Below are 25,619 nucleotides of genomic sequence, written 5' to 3'. Positions count from 1 at the left end.
AAAAGAGATGGAAAAAAAGTACTTTGTGTTCGATTATCAAGAAAGTCTGCTTATTAAACCGCGCCGTCAATATCAAGATAAACATCCATTTCAGCCCATTTAGACTGACGGATACTAGGAAAATCTTTTCAATTTTAAGATGTAAATTAGCATTTCTAAACCTTCTAATTCTACTTTCTTGTCTTGGCACTAAGTAGAACCTTCTTTAATGCAAAAAGTGAGGAGAGCAGCTGCATAAATGTTATTTGAATCTTTGTCGTACTGGGGCCGGGTATTATTTATTTTTGTTTCACATATAATTGTCATAGTCGATCTACTTGACAGCGTTGTGTTTGCTAGTTTTGTCTTATTTTAATTTTTTGAAGGCTTTAATAACCAACGCTAGCTTTCACAAATTGACCGTGACTTATAGCTACGACAATCAAAGCAAAAGAAGCTGCATGCCAACTGCCATAATTATCCATCTGGGTGTATAGTATTTGAAACTGATATAACTTTATCAGCTAAAAACTACTATTCCTGATCGACAACGATCACAATCTATTAGAATCGTGCGCCAGCTGCAGGTAGTTTTTATCCAACGCATGAAACACTACTCGTTACGGTAACAACTTTGCTTCAAGGCCGAGGTTGTGCAATGTCGATTTGACGTCTTCTTTTAGATAACCAGTGTATTCAATCCCTCTTTCATAAAATGTAATTAAACTTTTCTTTGTAATTTCAAGTGAATTTATTAGTGTTCTGTCTGGCCGTTGACATTTGTAAAAATGTCTCCCCGGCTGAGTATACGCTTCTTGTTACTTGAGGAGCTCAGGGAGCTCCAGTTTGAAAATGTATGAACTCATCTAATCGATTTCTTCAAGATCACAATCGGTTTGTCCTTTTACAGTGCTTTCCTTTTCTTTCCTCGACGCTCCTCCTCTAGATCTATGAGCACTGTCCAAACCAATTGGATTTACCCGATTGGATGAAATAATGTGATCCCTTAAAACGGGAATGCAACGTGTTGTTCGCAGTAGTGCGAAGCGAAAGCTCTCGTTTCTCATGACGTAAATACAGGGATTTACCGATGAACTTAAGAACAGGAGGGTGAAAGCCCAGTCAAACCTCATCTTGTCAACAATTCCCATCCAATCAAACACGATATCAGGGAAAAAGCATATCAACGAGGCACTCACGAGGATTGCCGACGTTTTTGCCGCACTGTTTTCGCTTTTGATCTTGGCGGCCTTGTGGTTGAAGGAGACGGATTGCACTTGAGACGAAATTTTGCGCACCTGCTTGCGAGCCACCCAGAAGATATAAGTGTAGGTGAAAATAAATAATGCAAACATGAAAGTATGGACGTGTGGGGTTACTTTTCTTCCACTGTCGGTGGTGAAAAAGTAAGCAAGGATTATGGAAGAACCCCAAATACCACCGAGGATGCTTACATACAACCTTGTCCGATGATGAGACATTGTGTAGGAGAATGGATTAAGTAGCACAGCCATTCTGTTTACTGTGATTCCGGTGAGGCTATTGAAGGAAGCATGAACACCGATAAAAGCCGTTAATTCAAAGGCATATTTAAACCCAGCAGTGGTCTCTTTTCCCAAAATGACAATGTACATTGGTTGAGCTATCAGGCATACGATCAAATCCGCAATGGATAAACTTGCCATGAGTAAGTTGAGTTCGTTACGCATTTGGCGATTTTTCAAAACGACGACGATCACTAGAAAATTGACGACAGTTCCTATAGAGCATAGAATGCCGTTTAGCGCCATCAGAAGATGAACTTTGGTAGCTACCATATCGTTGCCCGTTTTTCCGCACAACTGTTTCCAACTGCTTCGCAATTAAGAGTGGCAACGAAAGCATAGGTGGTTTTTCAAATAAGGTTGTTTGTGCATGCGAGTAAGAGAGCAAATAGAGAGGAATTTAATTAAAAATTTTTACTTGTTCTGTCTATTTACACATCAATGCTTGATTAAACCGATCCAAGTTACTATCTTAATTGCAAATTATAGCTTCCTTCTTGTCTCCAGGTTTGAAGTATTACCATGTCTGAGTAAAAAAAAAAAAAAAACTCTTGAACACTTTATTCCTACCAATCAAACTTGAATTCAAATCTTTAAAAAAATCTTTCTGCTGCAAAAACTACCTCGATAAAATTGATTTCATAACATTCTCATTTAATTTTCTCTAAGAAAAGTTAATTCATGATATTTTTGCGTGGTGTTTGCATAAACTGAAGCTCATGTTTCGTGTTAGTTGATTATTGCGTGCGGGCAATGTTGAGGCTGCTTTACATTTTGCAGGTACTCACCATTAATGTGAATCTTGCACATTAATTAAAAAAACACCCGAGGCAACAAAAAAAGACTAAAACATAAATAAAACATAAATGAGTCAAAATGCCATTTCAATTGCCTTTTTTTTTTACTGAGTAGGTTGCTTCTTGGTGTAAAACAAAGACTTACACCATAATGCATGTCGTGATCTGAAGCGTTCCTCGACATCTGTCACTTGAGAACAGTTAAAATATTTATAATGGCTAACGTGATAATTACGAACGTTTTTATCACTGGGTGAGCCTCAAGGGCTTTAAACAATACAACGGTTAACGAGGCCAATGACAAGATTAGGAGACTTAATGTAACGAGAAATTCCCCATGGCAACGTTCCTAGCTATCTGATGAGGACCGCAGGAGGACCGCAGGATAGCGGTAAGGATGCCTACTGACAGTTTTGTTTAGATTTCCTCGAATCGATGTTCGAAAAAATATTTCTTACTATCTAAATACAGCATGTGTATTTTCAAATGTCATTAGTGGACAACACTTAAATTGATTTAAAAGTTTGTGTTTTTTTAGACTTAACTGATCCGGTCATCTGTGAGTGTCATTAAATATTCATACTCAGAATGTTAACTTTTTTTTCTTTTTTTGCTTTATTTTGGTGTAGTTTTTTTGGTTGAACTGAAGATGAAATTAATTAGCTACACTACTTTTAGGAGGGGGAAATTTGTGGGTTTCTGAACACCGCCATGTCTCCCTCTATTAAGGTATTATTCAAAATTATAGGAGTTCGTTCTTTCTGTTTGGAAGGTAGTCGCACGGCAATATATGAATTTGTGTCTCGTAACACTTTCAATTACCTCTGAATCAGGAGAGAGACCATTCCAATCAGTATCTAACTGCATGATCAAGGTACATTATGTTTGTTCCTTCTCATCTTGTCAGACAAGTGTTTTGTCAGTATTTTCCTTTATAGTGGAAATAATTCGCATATCGGGGCCATAACTTTTATTATTGTCCAACGGCACTAAGTAAAGTGCAAATAGCGCGAATCGAGTAAAAATGTCACGCGATATTGGACAGTTGGTTACTTTGTACTGTGAAACAAAACAAAACAAAACCTAACAGGTCAGTTACGTGTTGTACGCCTCTCTATCTGCTTCGCTTTTTCAGCATCATAGGAAATGCGCATAACATAGAGCAGTTGGAATATAAATAACTAATTAGACGTATCGCATAGTATTTTTAACTCCTATGTTGTATTTTTACTTCTCCTACGGACTTGTCAAAATACGGCACAAATCGTAAAAAATACTTAGCGATACTTCACACCAAAACTTCTAATATTATACATATTTATAGCATCCTTAAAGTATTGCGATACAAAGCGATGACAAGTCTAAACGATTAAATGATTTATGCTGCGCTCTCGATGTACCGGCAATTCAAATTTTAATTCTGTAATTGAAAATACTGATGGGCAGTTCTATGATTGTTACGACCCTCTGATTATACAAAGGTTTTCCCCATTTAATGTTATCGACTCTATTTGCTACATTGGACACATTAATGTGCAGATTAATATATTTTATATTCTGTTTATGTTACTGTAACGCACTTGACGTCAATACAGGGGGATTCTCCAACCGCACACCATCTTGGAATAGAAGAAAACCTTGTAGTCAAAGTGATAAATAAAGGAAAACATTTTTTATGAGTGCCACGATTATAAGTGTACAGTGCAAGAATCGTTACAGCGCCTCCCCTAAATTTATTAACGGTACATGGATTTTCTCAATTCATGAAAGTTTACCTATTTGAGACACTGAACAGAGAAATGGGCGGCCAAGCATGATCTGTTTTACGTTTGGCGTCAATACAAGGGTATTTCCCAACCGTGCAGAGGATGGAAATTGAAGAAAACATTCTTGTGGTTCAGGAGAGAGGGTACAAGTTTTTCTCATTTAGAATTGAAATCATAAATCTTATTGACTAGTGATTTTGCTCATCGCCACAAACTCACAGTTGTGATTTTATTTGTCTTAACCTCTAAATGAAAGAATTTAAAAAGGGAAGGCTGAAGCCATGCATGGCTTCAGTTGCCATAAATTAAAGTTGTAACGTCATCTTAAATGGCCAGAAATAGTCAGAAAAATACGTGTTTAAGACGATATAACTGGAAAGTCAAAATTAAAACTTTTTCGGGGACTCAAAAATGGTTTATACGCTTAAGATTTTAAGGGCTTTCTCTCTTCTTTTGGTATATCTGAGTAGTATTTAAGAAAATTAAACGGAACCATTGGAAGAGCTGAATTCTTCTTACCAACGTTTAAATTCCCGGTTTTTGGAAAGGATATGAATAAATAGACTGATTACACTAGATAAAAATAGAAATCATTGTTTGGAGAGTATAAAAGCTAACCTCCTCAAATGTACAGCAACATATCTGCTGAGTTTTGAGCCCTCAGAAGCTGAAGATCAATTGCAGTGTAATAGAGCTTATTGAAGACTGGAAAATGATGGTCAATTTCCATACAAAGGCAGGATTGTCAGAGGTAAATTAAACGACATGAGCAGTCTTGACCTTGTTGATCGTATTGGTCGAAGTTGCTTTTGAGTAACAAGAAAATGTATCAGTGACCTATCGCAGAATTTGGAAAGAGAGAAGAAGATAATAACTTAACTCTTTAACTGTCAGATTAAATTTGTAATTCTCCTTACTGCTAACCATACGATACGTATTGATGTTGTTAAAATATCGATGCGCTCCACCAAACTTGGCAAATTGTTTGCAGGAATGTGTGCTTTTTGTAATGAAGTTTACCAATTATTGTTTTGTTTCCTTGCTTGTTATTTTTTTTCAATTTAATTGTTTATTTTTGGCCAAAATAAGCGTTGGGTATTGTTGGCGTTAATTTTTACGTTAAGGTACAGGAGTTGTATATTTTCCAAACACCCCCACTCCCTCCCCTTCGAAATTTTTTGCCTTCGATTTTGATTCGTTTGTGAGTTTATTTGCGTTCGCATAATCGACGATCCTCTTACACTGGAAATTCTTTACTAAGGCTTTTATTGTGTAAAAAACTGTCGTTTTTGATCATTCTAATACTTCCCAATTTTTCTTCTGTTGCAGTGGCTGTGTTTCTTTTTTTTCCTGGCTGTTATTCTTCCTAATAAAACTCTCAGTAAACCTTTTGAACTCGAAGCTTCAAGAGAAGATTTCGCCGACGACAAACTTGAACCAAACGTAGCTTACCAGAATAATACAACAGATGTCCGAAGTAAAAGGGAAGTGAAAACACTGAGAGATATCTGCAATGCTGGTCATTATAGGATCTCATCAAACGGTTGTGTTAAAAGATGGCTTGTCTGCTATGATTATCAAGAAGCGGAGTGTAACGCGGTCAGCTTCAAGTGCCTCAGTAGTATCCCGAGGTGCGGATCACCAAAGTGTAAGCCAATTTATGACTTTGTGAAAGTCAAACTAAACGGTGTAACACAGAAATTCAGAAGAACCAAGGGTTGTATTTGCGCATGACGACTTCAGGAGAATCGAGACCAAAATAAGTTTGTACATAAAAAAATACTATATTTATTTACTTGTGTATGTAGTGAGAAAACGTTATTAAGAGTGCATATATCGTATCAGTTGATTTATTGTTTTATTATAGTTATCAACATCATGATTACCTGAATATTATTATGTTCTATGTTAAACGTCATTATTACCATTATTGCTATTGTTATAGCTAGTGTCATTGTTAATAATAATACTGTAATTATGTTTTTGTAAAACTTTTCTGGTAATAAAAGTATTGCTTACGACACTTGATTCGAAGGAATTTTTTTGTAAACCTCTTCCAGAAACAAAGCATCTCATAAATTAGGAAGCTATTGTCAGCGACACAACACTAATAAGTTCATGTAATGACTTTCGAAAGCATTTGGGAGAGAGAAGTGGGGTTGTTAGTTTCCAAGTTTTCGGTTTTCATTTTTTCGCTGTTAGAGGGTGAGCGAAATGGTACAACTTTCTCCGTCTATTATAACGTAGTGTTCTCTAAACCATGTACAGGGGCTTTTTAAAGTTCTCCCAGTCAGGCAACGAATGTATATTATTTTAATGTTTTGCAAGGTTAGCATATTAACATATGCTAATTTTTGCAAAAATGTACTGTTTGATCTTATGCGAAGCTTTTCAAATGTACTCCTTCGTGCCTGGCTTCTTATTCATTTGATATGTTTAGCTTCCTCTCACTTTACTTTTTTGATTTATTGACCAGAAATCAGTTAAAGTATCGATGAATTATTGTGAATTATGATTATTATATTTGAGAGATAGCAAGAGTGAAATGCTGTTGTGGTTTGAGTGTGATATAGCAGCGTGTAAGCGAAAACACCTCTGAGTCTCCTTACTCACACCTAAAGGCAACTCCGCTTCGTATCTCATTTAGGTGATAACTAGCATCTGATTTAATGATCGCGGCTTTATTCAAAAGGGAACCCATACTAACTATTCAAAATGTACGAGGAGAGAGAAAATTTTGTAAAGGTAACAGCATAATGATTAAATAAATTAACAACATTTGTGGTTCTTTATTAACAACCACGTCTTTCATTATTTCCACGTAATACTGAATTCTGAAACAAGATACAAGGGAGATGGAAGTGTCAATTCAACCACTAAATGATTTTTTTTTGAGCACCTCAGCTGCAAAATGACACATCACTGGCTGATTATAGTAAAAATAGCTCGGAAACACTTGCTCTCGCGCAGATATAAAAAGGTGGTTGTCGTCGGGAAATATTCCAAGAGAAATGAGAAAAGGAGCTGATTGATTATCCTTTCAAAGCTGTCCAGAGAAAATTGACAACATAGGATTCACTTTGGGTTTAAAGGTAAACTCAAAAATTTACTCCACCTTTATCAAATAGCATAAGAGTTCAGACCCGATACACAAGGGTAAAAACTCCCGCTTTCCTTTATTATTATCATTATTATTATTATTATTATTATTATTCAGTTATTATAGTTATTATTGTTATTTTAATCCTACGCCAATTTTCACCAATTGATTGGAAAAAAAGGGGTCGAAACATTTCAGGAAAACCATTTCATGAGCAGCTGTGCTTTTCAAACGCGGGGATTAAATTGAACAAATCATTTTCTCCTTTCGTTACAGTCACTCTTGGTCCCTGTTGTTGCTGTTTTTAATGTAAATCAAGCCCTTGCAAAACTGCACAACTCTCAAGAATTGGGTGGCGGAACAGACTATAGTTTTTCGAACGCAAACATCGCGACCAACCAACACGTGGAAAAAGCCATTCCCAGACAAAATGCAAACGGTGCAGACGAGTATTTGACTTCTGCGTTCAGCCTCGTAAAGAAGGCCTTCAAAACAAGACGATGCAGTCTCCTTGTGAGGCTGGATGGTATCCGTGCCATGGGTCTGCTGAAACTGTTTGCAAGAACCGCAGCCTTGCTTGTTTGAGTAGCTTGGCTAAGATTGGCTCTTCTATGTGTGTTCCGCAATATGAGTGGGTAACAATTGAGTTGGGCACTGAGGGGAAAAGACGCGTGAGAAGAACCAAAGCCTGCAATTGCACTCAAGATTACACTTACGCTGACGCTTGTTAATTAATGTGATTCCTGAGTACATATGATTTGAATAAATAAGTTTAACATTTCTCGAACACCATCAAATAATTTTACTGGAATAATTATGTATCTGTACTTTACATTAAAATTGGAAATAAAATGTAAACATTCTTTGAGACTCGTCTGAGTAGCATAGAGCTGAGGTTATTTATTGCCGAGCTAAATTACATGTTCTCGAAACTAACAGAATCGTCACTAGTTCATACTCGAGGATGAATGTGAGAAAGGTCTGAAAATCAAAGAGTCCGGGCTAACATCTCAAAACAGTTTAACTAAAACTTAGAGATCTTAGTCATAATTATGACTATGATTTCTAAGTTTTACTAAAACTGTTACAACCCGTTACCTGGCCATGTGTGGGAATACTTTTGATCAGGAAACCTTATTATTACATCTGTGTTGACTTTCTTGTGGATTTCCTGCGTTTTTAATGAATGAAAGCAAAGCATCCGTGTAAATTAGTATTGGAATAAGTGTAACGTTGTATTTGGTAGGCTTGGGTTGGTACGTATATTTTTAACTCATAATTCTTGAAGGATAAACCGTATATAAAGAAAGTTGACCTACATACTTTCACCTTTGCCCTTTATTGCCAGAAAACAAATTTTGGTCACAGTAAAAAAATCAGTTATAACAATGAATGCGTAATCATGCTTGGAAAATAAAAAAGCGTTTTCATTGAAGAGAGATCAATAACGATTATTACATTTAGAGGAACATTCACTCAAGGCTAATGTACTCTCATTTTAATGAAAATAACAATTGTTAAAGACAATGCAGCAACAATTGCTCCCTCCTAATATTCATTCAAGAGAAAAAACATTCTCTAACAGAAAAATTTTGTTTAATACATGTTGTCAGGTTAATGAGACGAGTGTATGTATGTTTGTGTTTCTCCTTCGATATACTTCCTGCTGAGACATCGTCGTGTATAACGCCTTCGAAAATATTCTTTGTTTTCCAAATTTTTCCCAAATTGTTCCGTAAAAAATGGATTTCTAAGGGATATTTTTCATATCGATTCCGTAAAGTATTGTACTTTTTTCCAGACACAGCGAAATGTTGGCTTCAAAGCAGCAATATGTAGGCAGAAAACAAGGACATTTCTCCTATGTAATGAAAGCAAAATGCTTCAGTTTCAACAGATTAAGAAAACGTGTTGTTTCAAAGAGCAACATTTTGTATGATTCAGCGAAAAGTTATATGTAGATGCATTTTACTGATACAAATAATCAATTTTAACTGCGTTGGTTGTTAACTCTGGTCAAAGTGCACACTATGCTCTGTATGTTTAAGAATGGAACGATATAGCCTATGATTTTAACCCTTAATATGTTAAACGGTTTTTGTTTTAGAATCGCATAGTATTTTTACTCTTATGTTGTATTTTTACTTCTTCTACGGCGGGGCTTGTCAAAATACGGCACAACTCGTAAAAATACTTAGCGATACTACACACCAAAACTTCTAATATTATATATATTTATAGCATCCTTAAAGTACTGCGATACAATGCGATGACAAGTCTTAACGATTAAACCATTTATGCTGTGCTCTCGATGTACCGGAAATTCATATTTTAGTTCTGTAATTGAAAATACTGATGAGCAGTTCCATGATTGTTACGGCCTGTAGTTTACGGTACATAAATCACTTCACAGTAATCGGAAACTACTGCGCTTCCCACAAATGATTGTCCAAAGTTTTTCCCCACTTGATGTTATCAACTCTATTTGCAACATTGGACGCATTAATGTACAGATTAATATATTTTACATTTTGTTTATGTCACTGTAACACACTTGACGTCAATACAAGGGAATTCTCCAACCGCACACCATCTTGGAATAGAAAAAAACCTTGTATTCAAAGTCCTAAGTAAAGGAAAACATTTTTTATGAGTGCCACGATTATTAGTTTACGGTGCAAGGTACGGTACATGGATTTTCCTCAATTCATGAAAGTTTGACTATTTGAGACACTGAGCAGAGAAATAGGCGGCCAAGTATGATTTGTTTTATGTTTGGCGTCAATACAAGGGTATTTCCCAACATGCATGTTATTTCCCAACGTGCATGATGGAAATTAAAGAAAACATTCTCGTGGTAGGCAATACCTTAATAGAGTGTTATCGAACCTTCCAGGAAAGACGGTACAAGTTTTTCTCATTTAGAATTGAAATCATAAATTTTATTGACTAGTTATTTTGCCCATCGCCACAAACTCACAGTTGTGATTTTATTTGTTTTAACCTCTAAATGAAAAAATGCAAAAAGGGAAGGCTGAAGCCATGAATGGCTTCAGTTGTCATAAATTAACACTGTAACGTCATCTCATAATTATACTTATTACTTAAAAATGGCCAGAAAGAGAAATACGTGTTTATGACGACATAACTGGAAAGTAAAAACTAATACTTTTCTGGGGACTCAAACAATGCTGCATAAAGATGGTCACTGCAGCCAAAATATGCCAAAACCTAAGCTATATTATTACACAAGAGAGCCTCAAAAAAGGTGTCTACGTATACCCTTGAGATTGTAATGGCTGTCTCTCTTCTATCAATATATCTGGGTAGCATTTTTGTTAGATATCATGTTTTTTAGCAAATTAAACGGAACTGTTGGAAGAGCTGAATTCTACCCATCTATGTTGAAATTCCCCGTTTGTGGAAAGGATATGAATAAATAGATTGATAACATAGATAAAAATGGAAATCATTATCTGGAGAGTATAAAAGCTAACCTCCTCAAATGTACAGCAACATATCTGCTGAGTTTTGAGCCCTCAAAAGCTGAAGATCAATTGCTGTGTAGCAGAACGTATTGAAGACTGGAAAATGATGGTCAATTTCTATACAAAGGCAGTATTGTCAGAGGTAATTTAAACGACATGAGCAGTCTTGACTTTGTTTATCGTGATGCTCGAAGTTGCTTTTGAGTAACAAGAAAATGTATCAGTGACCTATAGCAGAATTTAGAAAGAGAGAAAAAGATAATTACTTAAAATATCGATGAGCTCCACCAAACTTGGCAAATTGTTTGCAGGAATCTGTGCTTTTTGTAAAGAAGTTTACCAATTATTGTTTTGTTTCCTTGCTTTTTTGTTTTGTTTTGTTTTTTTTTTTGTATATTTTTGGCTAACATAAGCGTTGGATATTGTTGGCGTTAATTTTTACGTAATGATAGAGGAGTTGTATATTTTCCAACCCCCCGCCACTTTGACACTTTTTGCGTTCGATCTTCATTTATTTGTTTATTTGTGTTCGCATAATCGACGATCCCCTTACACTGGGAATTCTTTACTAAGGCTTTTATTGTAAAAAAAACAAACAAACAAACAAACAAAACGGTCGTTTTTATCATTCTTATACTCTCCGACTATATTCTGTTGCAGTGGCTGTGTTTCTTTATTTTCCTGGCTGTTATTCTACCCAATAAAACTCTTTGTAAACCTTTTGAACTCGAAGCTCCAAGAGAAGATTTCGCCAACGACAAACTTGAGCCAAACGTAGCTTACCAGAATAATATAACAGATGTCCGAAGTAAAAGGGAAGTGAAAAAACTGAGAGATATCTGTAATGCTGGTGACTATGGGATCTCATCAAACGGTTGTGTTAAGAGATGGCTTATCTGCTATGATTATCAAGAAGCGGAGTGTAACGCGGTCAGCTTCAAGTGCCTCAGTAGTATCCCGAGGTGCGGATCACCAAAGTGTAGGCCAATTTATGACTTTGTGGAAGTCAGTCTAAGCGGCACAGTGCAGAAATTCAGAAGAACCAAGAATTGTGTTTGCGCATGAAGACTTTAGGAGAATGAATACCAGAATAAGTTTGTAAATAGAAAATACTGTATTTATTTACTTGTGTACGTACTGAGAAATCGTTAATAAGAGTGCACTTATCGTAGCAGTTGATTTATTGTTACTGATGTAAAACATAAAACAGAATAATATTCGGGCAATCACTGATTGCCCGACTATTATTCTGTTTTATGTTAAAGCTCATTATTGCCATTATTGTTACTGTTATAGTTAGGGTCATTGTGAATAGTTTTAACGCTTCTATATTTTTGTACAAAATTTTCTGATAATAAAAGTATTGCTTAAGACACTTGATTCAAAAGCATTTTTTCGTAAATGTCTCCCAGAAATAAAGCTTCTCGTTTGTTAGGGAACTTTTGTCAGCGCTACAACAGTCATAAGTTCATGTAACGTCATTCAAAAGCATTAGTTTGGTAGGGGGGTGTTAGTTTCCAAGTTTTCGGTTTTAATTTTTTTCGCTGTCAGAGAGTCTAAGCGAAAGAGTACAACTCTCTGTAGCGTAGTATTCTCTAAACCATGTAAATTTGGTAACGGTAACAGTATAATGATTAAAGAAATTAACAACATTTGTGGTTCTTTATTAACAACCACGTCTTTCATTATTTCCACGTGATATTGAATTCTGAAACAAGATACAAGGGAGATGGAAGTGTCAATTCAACCACTAAATGATTTTTTTTTGAGCGCCTCAGTTGCAAAATGTTTACAAATTATTTAAAGTATACGAGGAGAGGAAAAACTTTGTAAAGGTAACAGTATAATGATTAAAGAAATCGACAACTTTTGTGGTTTTTTTTTTTATTAACAACCACGTCTTGCAGTTTCATTATTTCCACGTGATATTGGATTCTGAAACAAGATGCAACCGAGATGGAAGCGTCAATTTAACCACAGTAAGATTTTCCTTGAGCGCCTCAGCTGTAAAATGACAAATCACTGGCTAGCGTTCTGCGATCGAAATATTCAAACAGTTGATTATGTTAAAAATAGCCCGGAAACACTTACTCTCGCGGATATACAAAAGGTGATTTTCGTCAGGGAATATTTAAAGGGAACTGAGGAAAGGAGCTGGTTCACTATCTTGTCAAAGCTGTCCAGAGAAAAGTGAAAACATGGGATTCACTTTGGGTTTAAAGGTAAACTCAAAAAAATTACTCCATCTTTATCAAATAGCATAAGGGTTCAGGCCCGATACCAATGGGAATATACTCGCGTTGTCATGTTTTTTTTTTAATTACTCAGAAGCGTGAGATTTTTCAATGATTTAGTTATTTTAACCCTACGCCAATTATTACCGATTGACTGCAAAAAGGGGTCGTAACATTTCAGGAAAATCATTTCACGAGCAGCCGTGCTTTTCAATTTGTTAACACGGTGATTAATTTGAACAAATCATTTTCCCTTTTCGTAACAGTCACTGTTGATCCTTGTTGTTGCTGTTTTTAATATAAAACAAGCCCTTGCAAAACCGCACAACCCACAAGAATTGGGTGACGGAACAGAATACAGATTCCCGACCGCAAACATTACGACCAACCAACACGTGGAAAAAGCCGCTCCCAGACAAAATGGAGACGGTATGGAGGGGTTTTTGCGAAATTTCTGCTCCGATGAAAAAGGCCTGCGAGACCGAACAATGCAGTCCTCTTGTGAGGCTGGAAGGTATTGGTGCCAAGGGTATGTTGAAACTGTTTGCAAGAACCTCAGCCTTGCTTGTATCCGTGGCTTGGATCAGTATCACCCTCCTCTGTGTGTTCCACTATATGAGTGGGTAACAATTGTTTTGGGCGCTGAAGGACAAAGACGCGTGAGAAGAACCAAGGCCTGCAGCTGTGCATAAGATTACAGAGTGAATCTAAGGATGGTCAACTAAGTGTGACGCTTATTAATTAATGTGATTCCTGAGTATGTATGATTTAAGTAAATTAGTTTAATATTTTGGTGACACTTTTGAATAATTTTATTGAAATAATTAGATACCTGAAATTGACATTAATAATTGGAAATAAAATGTGCACACTATCTAGAGAGGCTTGAGACTCGTTTTAGTGGCGTAGAGCTAAGGTTATTCTTTGCCGAGCCAAATTACATGTTCTCGAAACTTTCACGTAATATTCCGGCACAACAGACTCGTCACTAGTTCATGCTCGAGGATGAAAGTTATAAGGGTCTGAAAAATCAAAGAGTAGGGGCTAATATTCTTGCATGCTGATAAAATATGGTGTCGACTTTCTGTTTCCTAAAAAACATCCCCGCTCCATGGTACATAAAGCGGGTGAAGTTCCATTTGGATGGGCTATTAGGCTCAATTGTACGTGTATTTATATATATATATATATTTTTTTTTTCTTCTTCTTCTTTTTGCTTCCTCAAAGCATTGATGAAGTTCCTGGTAGAAGTAGGTCATCTAGAACCGATGATAATTTAAACTACAATCGCCTTAATTGGCTAACTGACGTCGCTTGTAAAAAAAACAACAAAGAAAAGAAAAAGATCTTGCAGAAATTTCTTGGATTGCTTAAATGGTTCAGTGGCACAATTCACTCATAAAGGAGCTTAACTGGGAATAACAAATCATACCAAGTACAACACGGAATAAACAACACTCACTAACATCAAACTCAAACAAAGCGTTACTGTTTTCCAAAGCAAAGGTAGAACATGTGCTGTTTAGGAGAGAAATCGCAAAAACAGGGAAACAAATGATTGAGTTTAAATAACTGAGTTCCTACCGAGAAATCATGTTTTAACAAAAGGTCGGAAAATTGTTTTTTTGGTCTTGCTTTTTCCCAGAGTACTTAATGGGATATTATTACCATCTAATTAAAAAAATTCCAAAAACAGCTTCGCAACGTAAAAAGACATGACAAGGACACATCCAAACCAGTCGTTAGACACTTTAATCCCCCCTAATCATTCTAAACAACACATGGCAGTTTGCAGCATCTCCCTACCTCTAGGCAGTTCGGAAAGCCGCGAAACACTAGAGCAAAAATTTATCTTCCAAATTGGTACTCTTAATCCCCACCGCATCAACGAGCGCTTTCCATTCAACTAATTTATTCTTGTCTTCTCGTCACCATATTCTTACCAATAGCATAACTCCATTTTCTGCATATAAACCCACACTAAACCCACAATTTCTCCAATCGCTCGAAATGTCAGCCTTTAAACTCTTTACGGTGGTCAATTTACGTTTTCAACTCAGTTGTTAACATTAAATTACGTGTAGCTTGTATCCATCGCACAAAATATTTCAACCGATGATGGAGAGTACGCCGGAAAACATCTCCCGGTTCTACAAGCCAGGTTGATTTTTACCATTCTGGAATCACCTTAAAGGGAAGACTTCCCAATGAAGATCGGTGGGTTGACTTCGATGACTCAAGCACATTTTGGAATGCAGGATCTTTCTTTTATTTAGATATAGTTCCGGATTTAGAAATAGAAGGTAAAGTTAAGGACACCCAAGTACAAATTATCACACGCATTAAATTTAGTATCGATAACTTTTCTCTATGGACATTAACTCCTCAAATTTTCAACGTTGATAAAAGGACAGAAGTGTGCGACATACATGCATTTCAAAGCACTTACCTTATTGTTTTCCACGCGATTTAAAAAGTTACTATGACAGGTAGTACGAACCTAAATCGCAACGTATCGTTAAGCGAAACTTTGTTTGCCAGGAGTACATGTTTGCGATATTGCCGATATAAATACAATTTTACTATCAGTTTTACTATGCTCATCGAATCGCCAAGTCTGAGTCTAGAATATTACCTATTTTATGAATTGTATTTTTTCAGTCCTCGATGGAGGCGTAGAACTCACCAACTTTTGATAAAAGCTCGTTTTGGGCCAATTTTGTTGTTCCTTTCGGTTGAAATACAATTGGCAAAAAAATAGAGAATTATTTCAGATTTATTGGATTCCGTTGGTGTTTTCGGTGTACCCAGAACGCGTCTAACCAAAGTTCCAATGCGGCTTTCGAGCAGAACGTTCTTCAGTGGACATAATCTTCTCCCTTCGCCAACTACAGGAGAAGTGTAGGGAACAGCGGAAGTCCCTCTACATCGCCTTTATAGATCTGACCAAGGGCTTCGACCTGGTGGCCGGGACGGGCTCTTCAACACCCTCCTGAAGATCGGATGTCCCCCGAAGCCTACAGCACGATCAGATCTTTTCATGACGATATGAAGGCAGCCATCCAATGCGAAGGCAGCATGTTAAGACCTTTCGACACCAAAAGCGGTGTGAGGCAAGGCTGTGTCCTTGCTCCAACTTTAACCCTCTTCGGCATCCTCTTCTTCCTCCTTCTGAAATATGCTTTTGGGAATTCAACCGGAGGTGTGGACATGCACACAAGATCAGATGGCAGACTATACAACGCCACTAGACTCAGAGCAAAAACCAAAGTGTGTGAGACCATCATCACAAGCATGCTCTTCGCCGATGACGCAGCAGTTGCCTCACACACTGAATAAGATCTACAGTGTCTTATGGACAGATTCTCTCAGGCCTGCCATCAGCCCGAAGAGGACCAACGTGTTGGGCCAAGATGTGAACACACTAACTGTCGTCACCATTAACAACTACAAACTTGAAGTGGTACACCAGTTCAACCATCATGGTTCCACCATCAGCGACAACCTGTCCTTAAACGCCGATATTAACAAACACATCGGCAAGGTCGAAACAACCCCACTCGCGTCTGGGAGAACCCCAAGCTGACCACTCCAACGAAGATGGCAGTGCACAACGCTTGTATAGTTAGCATCCCCTTGTACGGATGTAAAACCTATGCCAAGCAAGAGCAGAAGGAGAACAGTTTCCACATGCGACGTCTTCGCCGCATCCTTGGCATCAGCTGGGGGGACAAAGTGCTCAACGCTCAGGTTCTTGCCCGTGCCGGCCTCCCCATAATGTAAACGCTGCTCAGACAACGCCGACTGCGCCGGCTTGGCAACATGTGCCGTATGGAAGACGGTCGGATCCCCAAGGACATCTTCTAGTCAACTTGGTTAAGGTAAAAGACCCCTAAGGTCGCCCCCAGCTGAGATATAAAGATGTCTACAAGCGCGACATGAAAGGTCTGGATATCAATACAGAGATCTGGGAGGACAGCGCAGCAAACTGCATCAGCTGGCTCTGCTTGCTGAAGAAACTGCTGAAGACAGGTGAGGGAGAATATCCCTGAACCTGGAAGGGGAGAGTAGAGCCAAGCGAAAGGCACACAGACACGGACACCCCCCCCCCCCCCCACGATCAACTTCAACAGCACTTTGTGCGGCAGAGACTGCCATTCCAGCCGCACTTGTCTTACCAGCCACCTACGATACGATGCTGTTCTGGTCGCAACACCACGAACTCCTAGGGCGCAGTATCCATTATTGACATCGACCGAAGGAGGCCCTACTACTACTACTGCTTACTAATACTACTTCTACTACCACTACCACTACTACTACTTTCAGCGTAGAACCTGGCAAAAAACATAAGGCTCCCTCAAAATGGCTTTGTAGAGTGTAGAGTGGTTCTTCTGTACAATTTCCTTATCTGATGATCATTTTGTGTCTTATTTGGGAACGTTGCACGGTTTGATTTTTCTTATTCTGGAAACATTTGCAACTTACAGAGAGGGAGGATTACAATTTCTAGAAGCATATTTTTGCCCTTTAATGAGATATACATACATGTGGCATAATTCCTTACTGTAAGCATAGGTGGAGATATTTATTCAAATGTGTGATACTGTCAATTTAGCACTTTCCCCTGGATAGTTAACAGTTTAAAGGTTTCACCAAAAGGTTGAGTATTAATTTCCCCTTATGTAATCTTTTCTAAGTCAATGCAAGATTTAAATGATATATTTGTGCTCTATTCATTACATATACAAATCTTTTAAAATAGTTCAAAGGATTGATTTTGTGTCTGGTTAATATATTTCGGCTAAAGTCGATTGCTTTGCTGGATAAAAAATTTCAATTTTATTGAATTAATAATATTTTTTCATTCAGTTTTTGTATATGATCTAACAATAAAGTGATGTGACTTAACTGTATTTTTTATTGCTTAATCTCTGAACATTTTAATATTCTAAATTTATCATGTGACATTAAGGCATTTGCTATTTTAGGTACCTAATTCCTATTGAAATAATTCAAATTGAAAGTTAGTCGACAGAGTATTTGTGGCATCTGTTATTGACTAGTTAGAGAAAGACTGTTATATTCTTGTATCCATCACGCCATGAGTGAATCTCTGCAACATCTAGTGAATGAGAGGATGCAGAATTTCTGCAACATCCAGTGTATGAGTGGTCTCAGAAGTTCCATGACATCCAGTCTGAGTGGTTGTGTCGAAAATTAAACGTGAAAGCTGTACCACGCTTCCTTATAGTGGCACAGTTTACTTACTTGATTTAACAATTCTACCACAACGTTAACGCTTCGGTAAACTCCCACTTACAGCTCTTAGCTTACTCGAAAAGAACAGAAAAAACGTCCCGTTGGAAGCGCATGAAACAATGCCGTACTCAGTGGGGCGATAAAACACGTGCCGCATAAATGTTCTTTCGGTTAGGTATAGACAGACCAAATCACTTTTAAATGTCAATCAAATTAAGAATAATTAACATATCGAACAGTTGCCAACAGAATTTCCGCGACATCCAGTGTATGAATGGTTGCAGAATTTATGCGACACATGCACAGTATATGAATGGTTGCAGACTGCACCATCCATTATATGAATAATTGCAAAATTTCCGCAACATCCAGTTTATAAGAAGTTGCAGAATTCTGCAGCATCCAGTGACAGACTGTTTTCAGATTAGACGGATTACCTCTGCATCTTTTCATGGTTGGCTGTTAACACATGGTTTCTTACGGACATGCTAAATCTGGCAGAGGAAAATATAAATTTCCAATTCATTATAAATTTTGTCTGCAAAATTTGATGATTTTAAAGTGATTATTAAAACATGCAGAGAAAAACCATATATTTATTCAAAAATGTGCTATTTTGGAAAACACAAAATAGTTTTTAGAGCGTTGTTTTAAATTTTTTTAGAGAAATCAATTACGATTTTTACATTTAGAGGAACATCCATGTAAGGCCAATGTACTTTCATCTCAATAGAAATGATAATCTTTGAAGATAATGCAGCAATAGTTGCTTTCTCCTAGTATAAATTTACGAGGAAAAAAAAAATCAACTGAATGTTGTTTAATACATGTTCTCAGGGTAATGGGACGAGTGCACGGATGTTTGTGCTTCATCTTCGATATGCTCCCTGCTAAGACATCTTCGTAAATGTAGGTTTGCTTAAACCATAACTATTAGGCACACTCTCCGAATTTGCACCTTTTTAGTTGATTATTTCGTGATACATTACATTGCAAGCGCCAACCAGTTAAAATGAAAAATGGATTATGGATGCTACATCATTGGATGAAAGTAATCTTGTATTCGAAGTTTACCGGCGAAAGTCTAAGTGTTGCTCTACAAGAGCTCTGATCACGGACACCCAGACGTTACCAAATGGATAATCGACATCGAGGCTGAGGATCCATACGGAAACAGAGTTGTGTGACATACGACACCTTCAGGGCATAGACACCCTTCAGCGTAAGCACTGGATCACTGGATACTGGCATGTAACGATAACGTCTAGTAAGCAATTTTAGTAATATGAATTATAACTAACTTGACCGTTTCATATCTTAACAACTTTACGACCCAGATCTATCAGAATGCAAACATTTTTTAACTAATTTTTGTCCGGTTGAGACGTTAGTATAACTTGCGGTTGATAACAAATTCCAAATGTATGGTACACCTACATGTAACATTACCTGAAGGAAAACTAAATCAATTTTTTTTAAAGTAGGAATTTCCCCACCTTCTTCGACTGTATCTTAAACTTTTATAAATCGGCTGAAATTCATACATTCGAATTCCGAATTTATGATCCATATACATGTAACATTAAATGAAGGAAAACTAAAACAAATTTTTTTTTAAAAGTAGAAACTTCCCCACCTTCTTGGACTGTATCTAAAACTCGGCTGGCAGAACTCATCAGTGATCTTTGGGCTAATAATGGCATTTTTTTAATAGTTACCACCTCTTCGATGGATATAAAAGATTGCAAATCTTTGTTATGGTACACCTACATGTAACATTACCTGAAGGAAAACTAAATCAATTTTTTTTTAAAGTAGGAATTTCCCCACCTTCTTCGACTGTATCTTAAACTTTTATAAATCGGCTGAAATTCATACATTCGAATTCCGAATTTATAATCCATATACATGTAACATTAAATGAAGGAAAACTAAAACAATTTTTTTTTTAAAAGTAGAAACTCCCCCACCTTCTTGGACTGTATCTAAAACTCGGCTGGCAGAACTCATCAGTGATCTTTGGGCTAATAATGGCATTTTTTTAATAGTTACCACCTCTTCGATGGATATAAAAGATTACAAATCTTTGTTAAACGCAGATCAAGTTTTTGAGATTCCACATCAGAATTCCGAATAGGAACTCTTGAATATTGGAAAAGATGCAGTTTACTGTGATTTTCAAGGTGAGTAACGTCCAAGCATGTATGGTCTCCAAATCTAGACTCTTTAGGGAAAAAAACGAAGAAAAGGAAACAAAGAAATATTTTATTCGTTTTGTGAACTTAAGACACTTAGTTTCCCCCTGGGCTGATATTTCAAACAGTGGTTTAGGCCATTTCTAGGTTTATATGCGACAAAGAAACGATACGAAAACGTTTGCATGTTGACCTGATTTGTTAGCATGGTATTTGTCTCGTTTGAATTATTGTTTTGCCAACACTTATTTTTGAAACTGTGATATAGATTTGACAAAGGGGGAGGGGGAGGCACAGATATAAAGTTTGATTATTCAAAAATCGACATATTTTTCGATTTGATACAGTAACAACAGCAACAACTCTATTCATATGATTATGAATATTTTTATTTTTTTACTTCTGGCCGCAGCTTTCTTTTCTCGTCTTCGTTGCCGGCATGCTATTATCAAGCAAGGTACATGGTAAACCGTACTTAGCAGAACAACTGCTTGACGATGAAGACCCGTCCTCTACTGAAGCAAACCCGGAACTGAATCCAGATGTCAAGACAGCTTCTATCTTTCGAAGCAAAAGAAATCCCTCCAATCACAGTAAATTCCTAAAAGATTACTGCTCGAGACCTACGCTCTTAACACAGCAACAGTTGGGGTCGAGGCACTCATGTGAAGCTGGCTCTTATATGTGCCTTGGCTATACTGAAAGAGTTTGCAAAGAATACAGCTTCGCATGTCTTCAAAGCATACTCACAGTAAACGCTTCAATGTGTTCCCCCCACTATGAATGGGTAACAATTGATTTAGGAGCCGGAGGAAGGAGAAAAGTTAGGCGGACAAAGGCTTGCAATTGCGCATAAGCGGTTAAAACCTCGACCACCTGTAATATTAAAGGAGAAAAGGATGATTGTACTTTGACGAATCTACAAAACTAAGGCAGAAAATGATAAAGATAAGTTAGATAGAATTCTTATTGTAGTAGCATGATTAATAATTGATATTGTAAATTATATTTTTATAAAGCGTGATTAAAAGATGAATCATTAACACGGATGGATTTTTTCGCGATTACGATAAATTTTCATTATTGTAAGACTGAGGCGTGTGTCAGTTAAGAATTGTAAATTCCTTAAGTTACGTTGTCTGATGGTTCTGAACTCTTGATTGAATGTTCTCGAGTGCAACAAAGGTCACTGCAAATGTGTCGTGCTCTCAGAACTGAGCGATACTTTTTACTCTTAGATGGTAATAAGTAAGATTACTTGTTAGGGAAACTCGAGAGATTCTGTCGGCTTTCTTTTTTCTTGGGACCCCCACGAACACAACTTTCGACGACGTTCTAGTAACTTTTACCTTAAAAGACTGACTGAAAGAAATATTCCATTAATCATCAATCACTGTCATCGATATTATCACATCGTCGTTTTCGTCTTCATAATCATTTTTAATTTTGCGTGCATTTGCAGGTTTTTTTTTATATAAAATGTCTTGGAATTAGAAAAAAATTCAATTGCGCCATTTTAAAAATAATAAACACTTTAAAAGCTACGAGGAGGCTATTGTACTGTGCTATTCGTTATGCATTGTGGGGACTGGCCGAGATTTATCGCCTGGAAGGGGTGGGAAAGTGGGAAAGGGGGTGGGGTGGAGGATTTTGGTTGTGTCACGATGAATTTACTAGATCCCATGAAAAGATACGTGATATAATTTTTATGTGCCCTAAATGGCAATTAATTGGCAGTGAATTTTCTATAGTCCTATTCTGCCGTCTTTCCCCACCCCGCGATAAAGTAATGAATGATTCCCTAGTTTCCATGCGAAGCTTTCCTTGTTAAGCAGGAAATGTCGGGCGCGAAAAAAAAAAACTTTCTTTATTCACCATGTTCATCAACATACACTTAACGTACGTGACTGCATCTTCAGAGGGTCAACCAAAAATATCAAAGAACATAACAATGCGCGGTTAATTAAAATTAGACTCCTCTGCTTCAGGTTATGATGGGGATGAAAATTTGCCTATGACTATTTCCTAAAGATTACAATACGTCCAAAAAAAACAACATAAGGTAAATTACCATTGCTTGAACGACAAAGTGGATACATTTCCACTTGAACAATACCTAAAGCGGCGAAGCAGGCAATTTGGGTGTTTAAGCATTCTGCTAAAAAAAGCTTAAGTCACAAACTCTCAAACGTGATAAAAATTATTTATTTTTTCCGCAAGTTAGTGTCGCTCCTCATCAAAAAGGTAGGACTTGGAAATTTGGGATAATGATTATTTTTTACTTATTAATTTTTTCCATTTTTTCAAAATTTGTCTATTTGTTGAGTGTTTAAAGAGAAGACGTGTTTAGCGTGACACACAACGCCTTCAGTTCACTCACGCCCTTCCGCCCTCCAACCGGAAGAGAACAAACAACGTTACTTTCAGACGCTGTTCGTTTAAGTTTTACATCAGCACACTTATACTGTTGAATTTCTTGATAACGATCTGCTTTAAAGCTTGGCAAACTCATTGCGAATTGGTGTTAATTCTACTTTATCCCTGTAGGAAAAGCACGGCTTAACAAAACAACAACAGCTACAAATTGATTGGATTTTTTTTTTTCGGATATAAAGCATACGTCTTTATTCAAAGGAGGATGTAACGGAAGACAAAATTTAAAAATATTCTTATGTGATTTATTCCTTCAAGCTTAAACCCACGCACAATTTACGTTAACTCTACTACCAAAAATAATGGCAACAGCATTTTGTAAAAATAGCTTACACTTGTTTTCAGGATATAAAAGATCGCAAATCTTCATCAAATGCAGTTAAGTCTCCGAGAACTTAGAGGATCATACAGAAAAGAAATAACACCGCCAGTACCCTAGGCTAAAAAGACAACACTTTCTAAAAAGATGCATTTCACTGGGATTTTAAAGGTGAGCACGTTATAATGCCCAGGCAGGTATTTAAACCAATTATAAAAGCTTTAAAACTCCGGGTCAACTTTCTAGTGTTTATCAGGGCTCAAAATGGCATATTCGTCTCACAGCGAAACTGCGCATGGAAAAATCCTCAAAAGAACACACACGAAGTAATAAATAAAGTGAATATTGCATTTTTTTTCATGAAATAAACGAGCAAATGTGCGAGTTTTAAAGTAAAAAGAGTGAAAAAGAAATTGGATAAAATAACATATCGTAACAATGATACTCTTATTTCTGGTTGCAGCACTTTTTTGTTTTGTTTGCTGCAGTGCTACTTGCAAGCGAGGGGAATGGTAAACCCTTAGAAGCAGAGCAGCTTTCCAATGGGGATGTTCTTGGTTCCATCGAAGCGAGCAGCGAACCTAACCGAGATGCTAATGTAACGTCTGTCCTTCGAAACAAAAGAAAGGCGTCCTCACCTGAAGAATATCTGAAATATTACTGCTCTAAAAAGATACCGCGTCCGTCAGCAGCAAGTCATTCAAAACTGTGTGAAGCAGGGTCTTATGTCTGCTATGGCAATGTTGAAATAGTATGCAGCAAAACGAGCTTTAGTTGTCTCAGTAGCATACCCAAATGTAACTATGCATCATGTAAACCCATATATGAATGGGTAACGATAAATTTAGGATCCACAGGTAAAAGAGTGAGGAGAACAAAAGCGTGTACATGTGGCTGTTAATAATTTATTATAGTGCAACTAATGACCAAACTGTGGCTTGATATGTATTTATTTCATCCGACAATTTTATTTAAACGTTCTCACTAAATTTTTGTTAATAACTATGTATTTATTCATCTATTTATTGTTTATAAATAAATGCAAAATATAAAACTACCAAAAAGAGTGGAACTTTTCTTATGTTCGAATGATTTGAATACAATTGATAATTTATATCGAATTTCTGAACCTCGGCGATTCATTACCACTAATAATGTATTTATATATTCCTATTACTTATGAAAATCAGAAAATTAAAATTCAAGAAACATTACCGAAAGTAGTGTTTGGCTGCCTGCGATGCACACTCAAACTAACCTCGATCAGGGACTGCTCCAGGTTCCCCCTTCCCTCCCGTCTCATCCCCTTCTCACTCTAAAAGACAAAGCTGCCGATGGGCGCACCTTTGTTCCAACAAGAAAAGGTCAGTCGGTATCAAATGTGATGGAGGTTGGGAAAGGTAAAAGAAAGCAGTCTACAATTAAACGGCTTGCTTATATTATTATAGTCCATCCTAATCAACCTGTGTTTTAAAAAAACCTGTTTTAAGGACGTGCCATTCATTGTATGTAGAATGCAAGAAAACAAAAAAACAAAAACAAAAAAATTAGTGACATAACAGGGGTACACGTAGAGAGTTATCCCTAATCTTTTATAGTCTCAGCATTCGAGGTCACAGATTCTTTCTGAATCCTACCAGTCGATCTCCCAAAAAGATTTAACTACTTCCAGTGAGTTATATATTTTTTTTCCATGTAATCTCTTCCAACTTTCAAATTAAAACTAGTAACTTACAGTTTTATGTTTTCTTGCATGTAAATGAATTGATTAAATGAATTATTTTTTAGTGCAACGACAACATAAAAAAAGCGGTGAACATAAAGAAATCTAAAGTATCGCATGCTTTTTTTCAGAATTCCCCGCGACTTCAACTGGACCTTGATATGAGCAAGCATCCTACATCCTCTGCCAATCAAAAATGACAGCACAAGTCCTGTTAAAAAATAGAAATCACGCTTGGTTGAGATATACAAGAAGGCGACTCAGGTAACACTTACTCAAATCTCACGGGCCAGCAAACAAAGAGCTCTTCATATCACTTATATCTGCAACTACAAATGCAGATGCAGCTCAGTACACTATCAAAGGTTAGAAAATCGTTATCTCAATTTGCCTCGAAGGTTTACTTTTTATGCATATTATATGAAGAAGAGAATGAGAGATGACTTAGGCACCTGTTGAGATTGCCTTTAGATCTTCGTTTAATCTCCAGCTTAGTTGTGTCAAGCATATTTTCATTTGATTTGTTTCTTCTTTTTGTTCTTTTACCTAGTCGTGCGTAGCTTACCTTTCTAATTGCTGCGGTGATGCTTGCAAGCGTTGGATATGGTAAACCGTACACAGCAGAAAAACTTTTCGTTGAGAAGGACCTGCATTTTGCACACTTCGTGCAAAGCCAAGACATGAACAAAACCCGTGTCCTCCGAAACAAAGGAGATGCGTCATACCAGAAATTTACTGCACCAAAAGACACCATCTACGCGAAGTAAACAGCGCCTTAG

At 36.9% G+C, this 25,619-nt stretch overlaps 5 protein-coding genes across 5 annotated transcripts; 4 read left to right on the top strand and 1 right to left on the bottom strand.

Annotated features, from left to right (window-relative positions):
- Positions 1 to 262: 262 nt before the first annotated feature.
- LOC113665274 (G protein-coupled receptor 12) lies at positions 263 to 3,990 on the bottom strand. The gene has a single exon (XM_027180948.2). The coding sequence runs from the start codon at positions 1,794 to 1,796 to the stop codon at positions 846 to 848; it is 951 nt and encodes a 316-aa protein (XP_027036749.2). The 5' UTR covers positions 1,797 to 3,990; the 3' UTR covers positions 263 to 845.
- Positions 3,991 to 4,658: 668 nt separating this feature from the next.
- LOC113665237 (uncharacterized) lies at positions 4,659 to 6,104 on the top strand. Its single transcript, XM_027180910.2, has 2 exons — positions 4,659 to 4,837; positions 5,416 to 6,104. The coding sequence occupies exons 1-2, from the start codon at positions 4,799 to 4,801 to the stop codon at positions 5,818 to 5,820; spliced, it is 444 nt and encodes a 147-aa protein (XP_027036711.2). The 5' UTR covers positions 4,659 to 4,798; the 3' UTR covers positions 5,821 to 6,104.
- A 4,616-nt stretch (positions 6,105 to 10,720) lies between these two features.
- On the top strand, positions 10,721 to 12,097 carry LOC149046485 (uncharacterized). The gene is made up of 2 exons (XM_089205448.1): positions 10,721 to 10,816; positions 11,335 to 12,097. Exons 1-2 carry the CDS (start codon positions 10,778 to 10,780, stop codon positions 11,737 to 11,739), a joined length of 444 nt encoding a protein of 147 aa, XP_089061574.1. The 5' UTR covers positions 10,721 to 10,777; the 3' UTR covers positions 11,740 to 12,097.
- A 624-nt stretch (positions 12,098 to 12,721) lies between these two features.
- On the top strand, positions 12,722 to 13,784 carry LOC113665238 (uncharacterized). Its single transcript, XM_027180912.2, has 2 exons — positions 12,722 to 12,896; positions 13,175 to 13,784. Exons 1-2 carry the CDS (start codon positions 12,873 to 12,875, stop codon positions 13,598 to 13,600), a joined length of 450 nt encoding a protein of 149 aa, XP_027036713.2. The 5' UTR covers positions 12,722 to 12,872; the 3' UTR covers positions 13,601 to 13,784.
- A 9,379-nt stretch (positions 13,785 to 23,163) lies between these two features.
- LOC149046484 (uncharacterized) lies at positions 23,164 to 24,331 on the top strand. Its single transcript, XM_089205447.1, has 2 exons — positions 23,164 to 23,288; positions 23,581 to 24,331. The coding sequence occupies exons 1-2, from the start codon at positions 23,265 to 23,267 to the stop codon at positions 24,016 to 24,018; spliced, it is 462 nt and encodes a 153-aa protein (XP_089061573.1). The 5' UTR covers positions 23,164 to 23,264; the 3' UTR covers positions 24,019 to 24,331.
- Positions 24,332 to 25,619: the final 1,288 nt, after the last annotated feature.

This window comes from Pocillopora damicornis, chromosome 4 (genome assembly GCF_964200805.1).
Source record: "Pocillopora damicornis chromosome 4, jaPocDami1.2, whole genome shotgun sequence".
Classification (NCBI taxonomy): Eukaryota; Metazoa; Cnidaria; class Anthozoa; order Scleractinia; family Pocilloporidae; genus Pocillopora; species Pocillopora damicornis.
The sequence above is the reverse complement of the archived record's forward strand: the minus strand, read 5'-3'. Positions and strand labels throughout refer to the sequence as shown.

Bases quoted from the DNA above. Each gene is read 5' to 3' on its own strand.
- LOC149046485 (XM_089205448.1), top strand. From the start codon at position 10,778: ATGATGGTCAATTTCTATACAAAGGCAGTATTGTCAGAG. The intron at 10,817-11,334 runs GTAATTTAAACG...ATTCTGTTGCAG, and splicing joins CAAAGGCAGTATTGTCAGAG to TGGCTGTGTTTCTTTATTTT.
- LOC149046484 (XM_089205447.1), top strand. From the start codon at position 23,265: ATGCATTTCACTGGGATTTTAAAG. The intron at 23,289-23,580 runs GTGAGCACGTTA...TTCTGGTTGCAG, and splicing joins ATTTCACTGGGATTTTAAAG to CACTTTTTTGTTTTGTTTGC.
- LOC113665274 (XM_027180948.2), bottom strand. From the start codon at position 1,796: ATGGTAGCTACCAAAGTTCATCTTCTGATGGCGCTAAACGGCATTCTA.
- LOC113665238 (XM_027180912.2), top strand. From the start codon at position 12,873: ATGGGATTCACTTTGGGTTTAAAG. The intron at 12,897-13,174 runs GTAAACTCAAAA...TTTTCGTAACAG, and splicing joins GATTCACTTTGGGTTTAAAG to TCACTGTTGATCCTTGTTGT.
- LOC113665237 (XM_027180910.2), top strand. From the start codon at position 4,799: ATGATGGTCAATTTCCATACAAAGGCAGGATTGTCAGAG. The intron at 4,838-5,415 runs GTAAATTAAACG...CTTCTGTTGCAG, and splicing joins CAAAGGCAGGATTGTCAGAG to TGGCTGTGTTTCTTTTTTTT.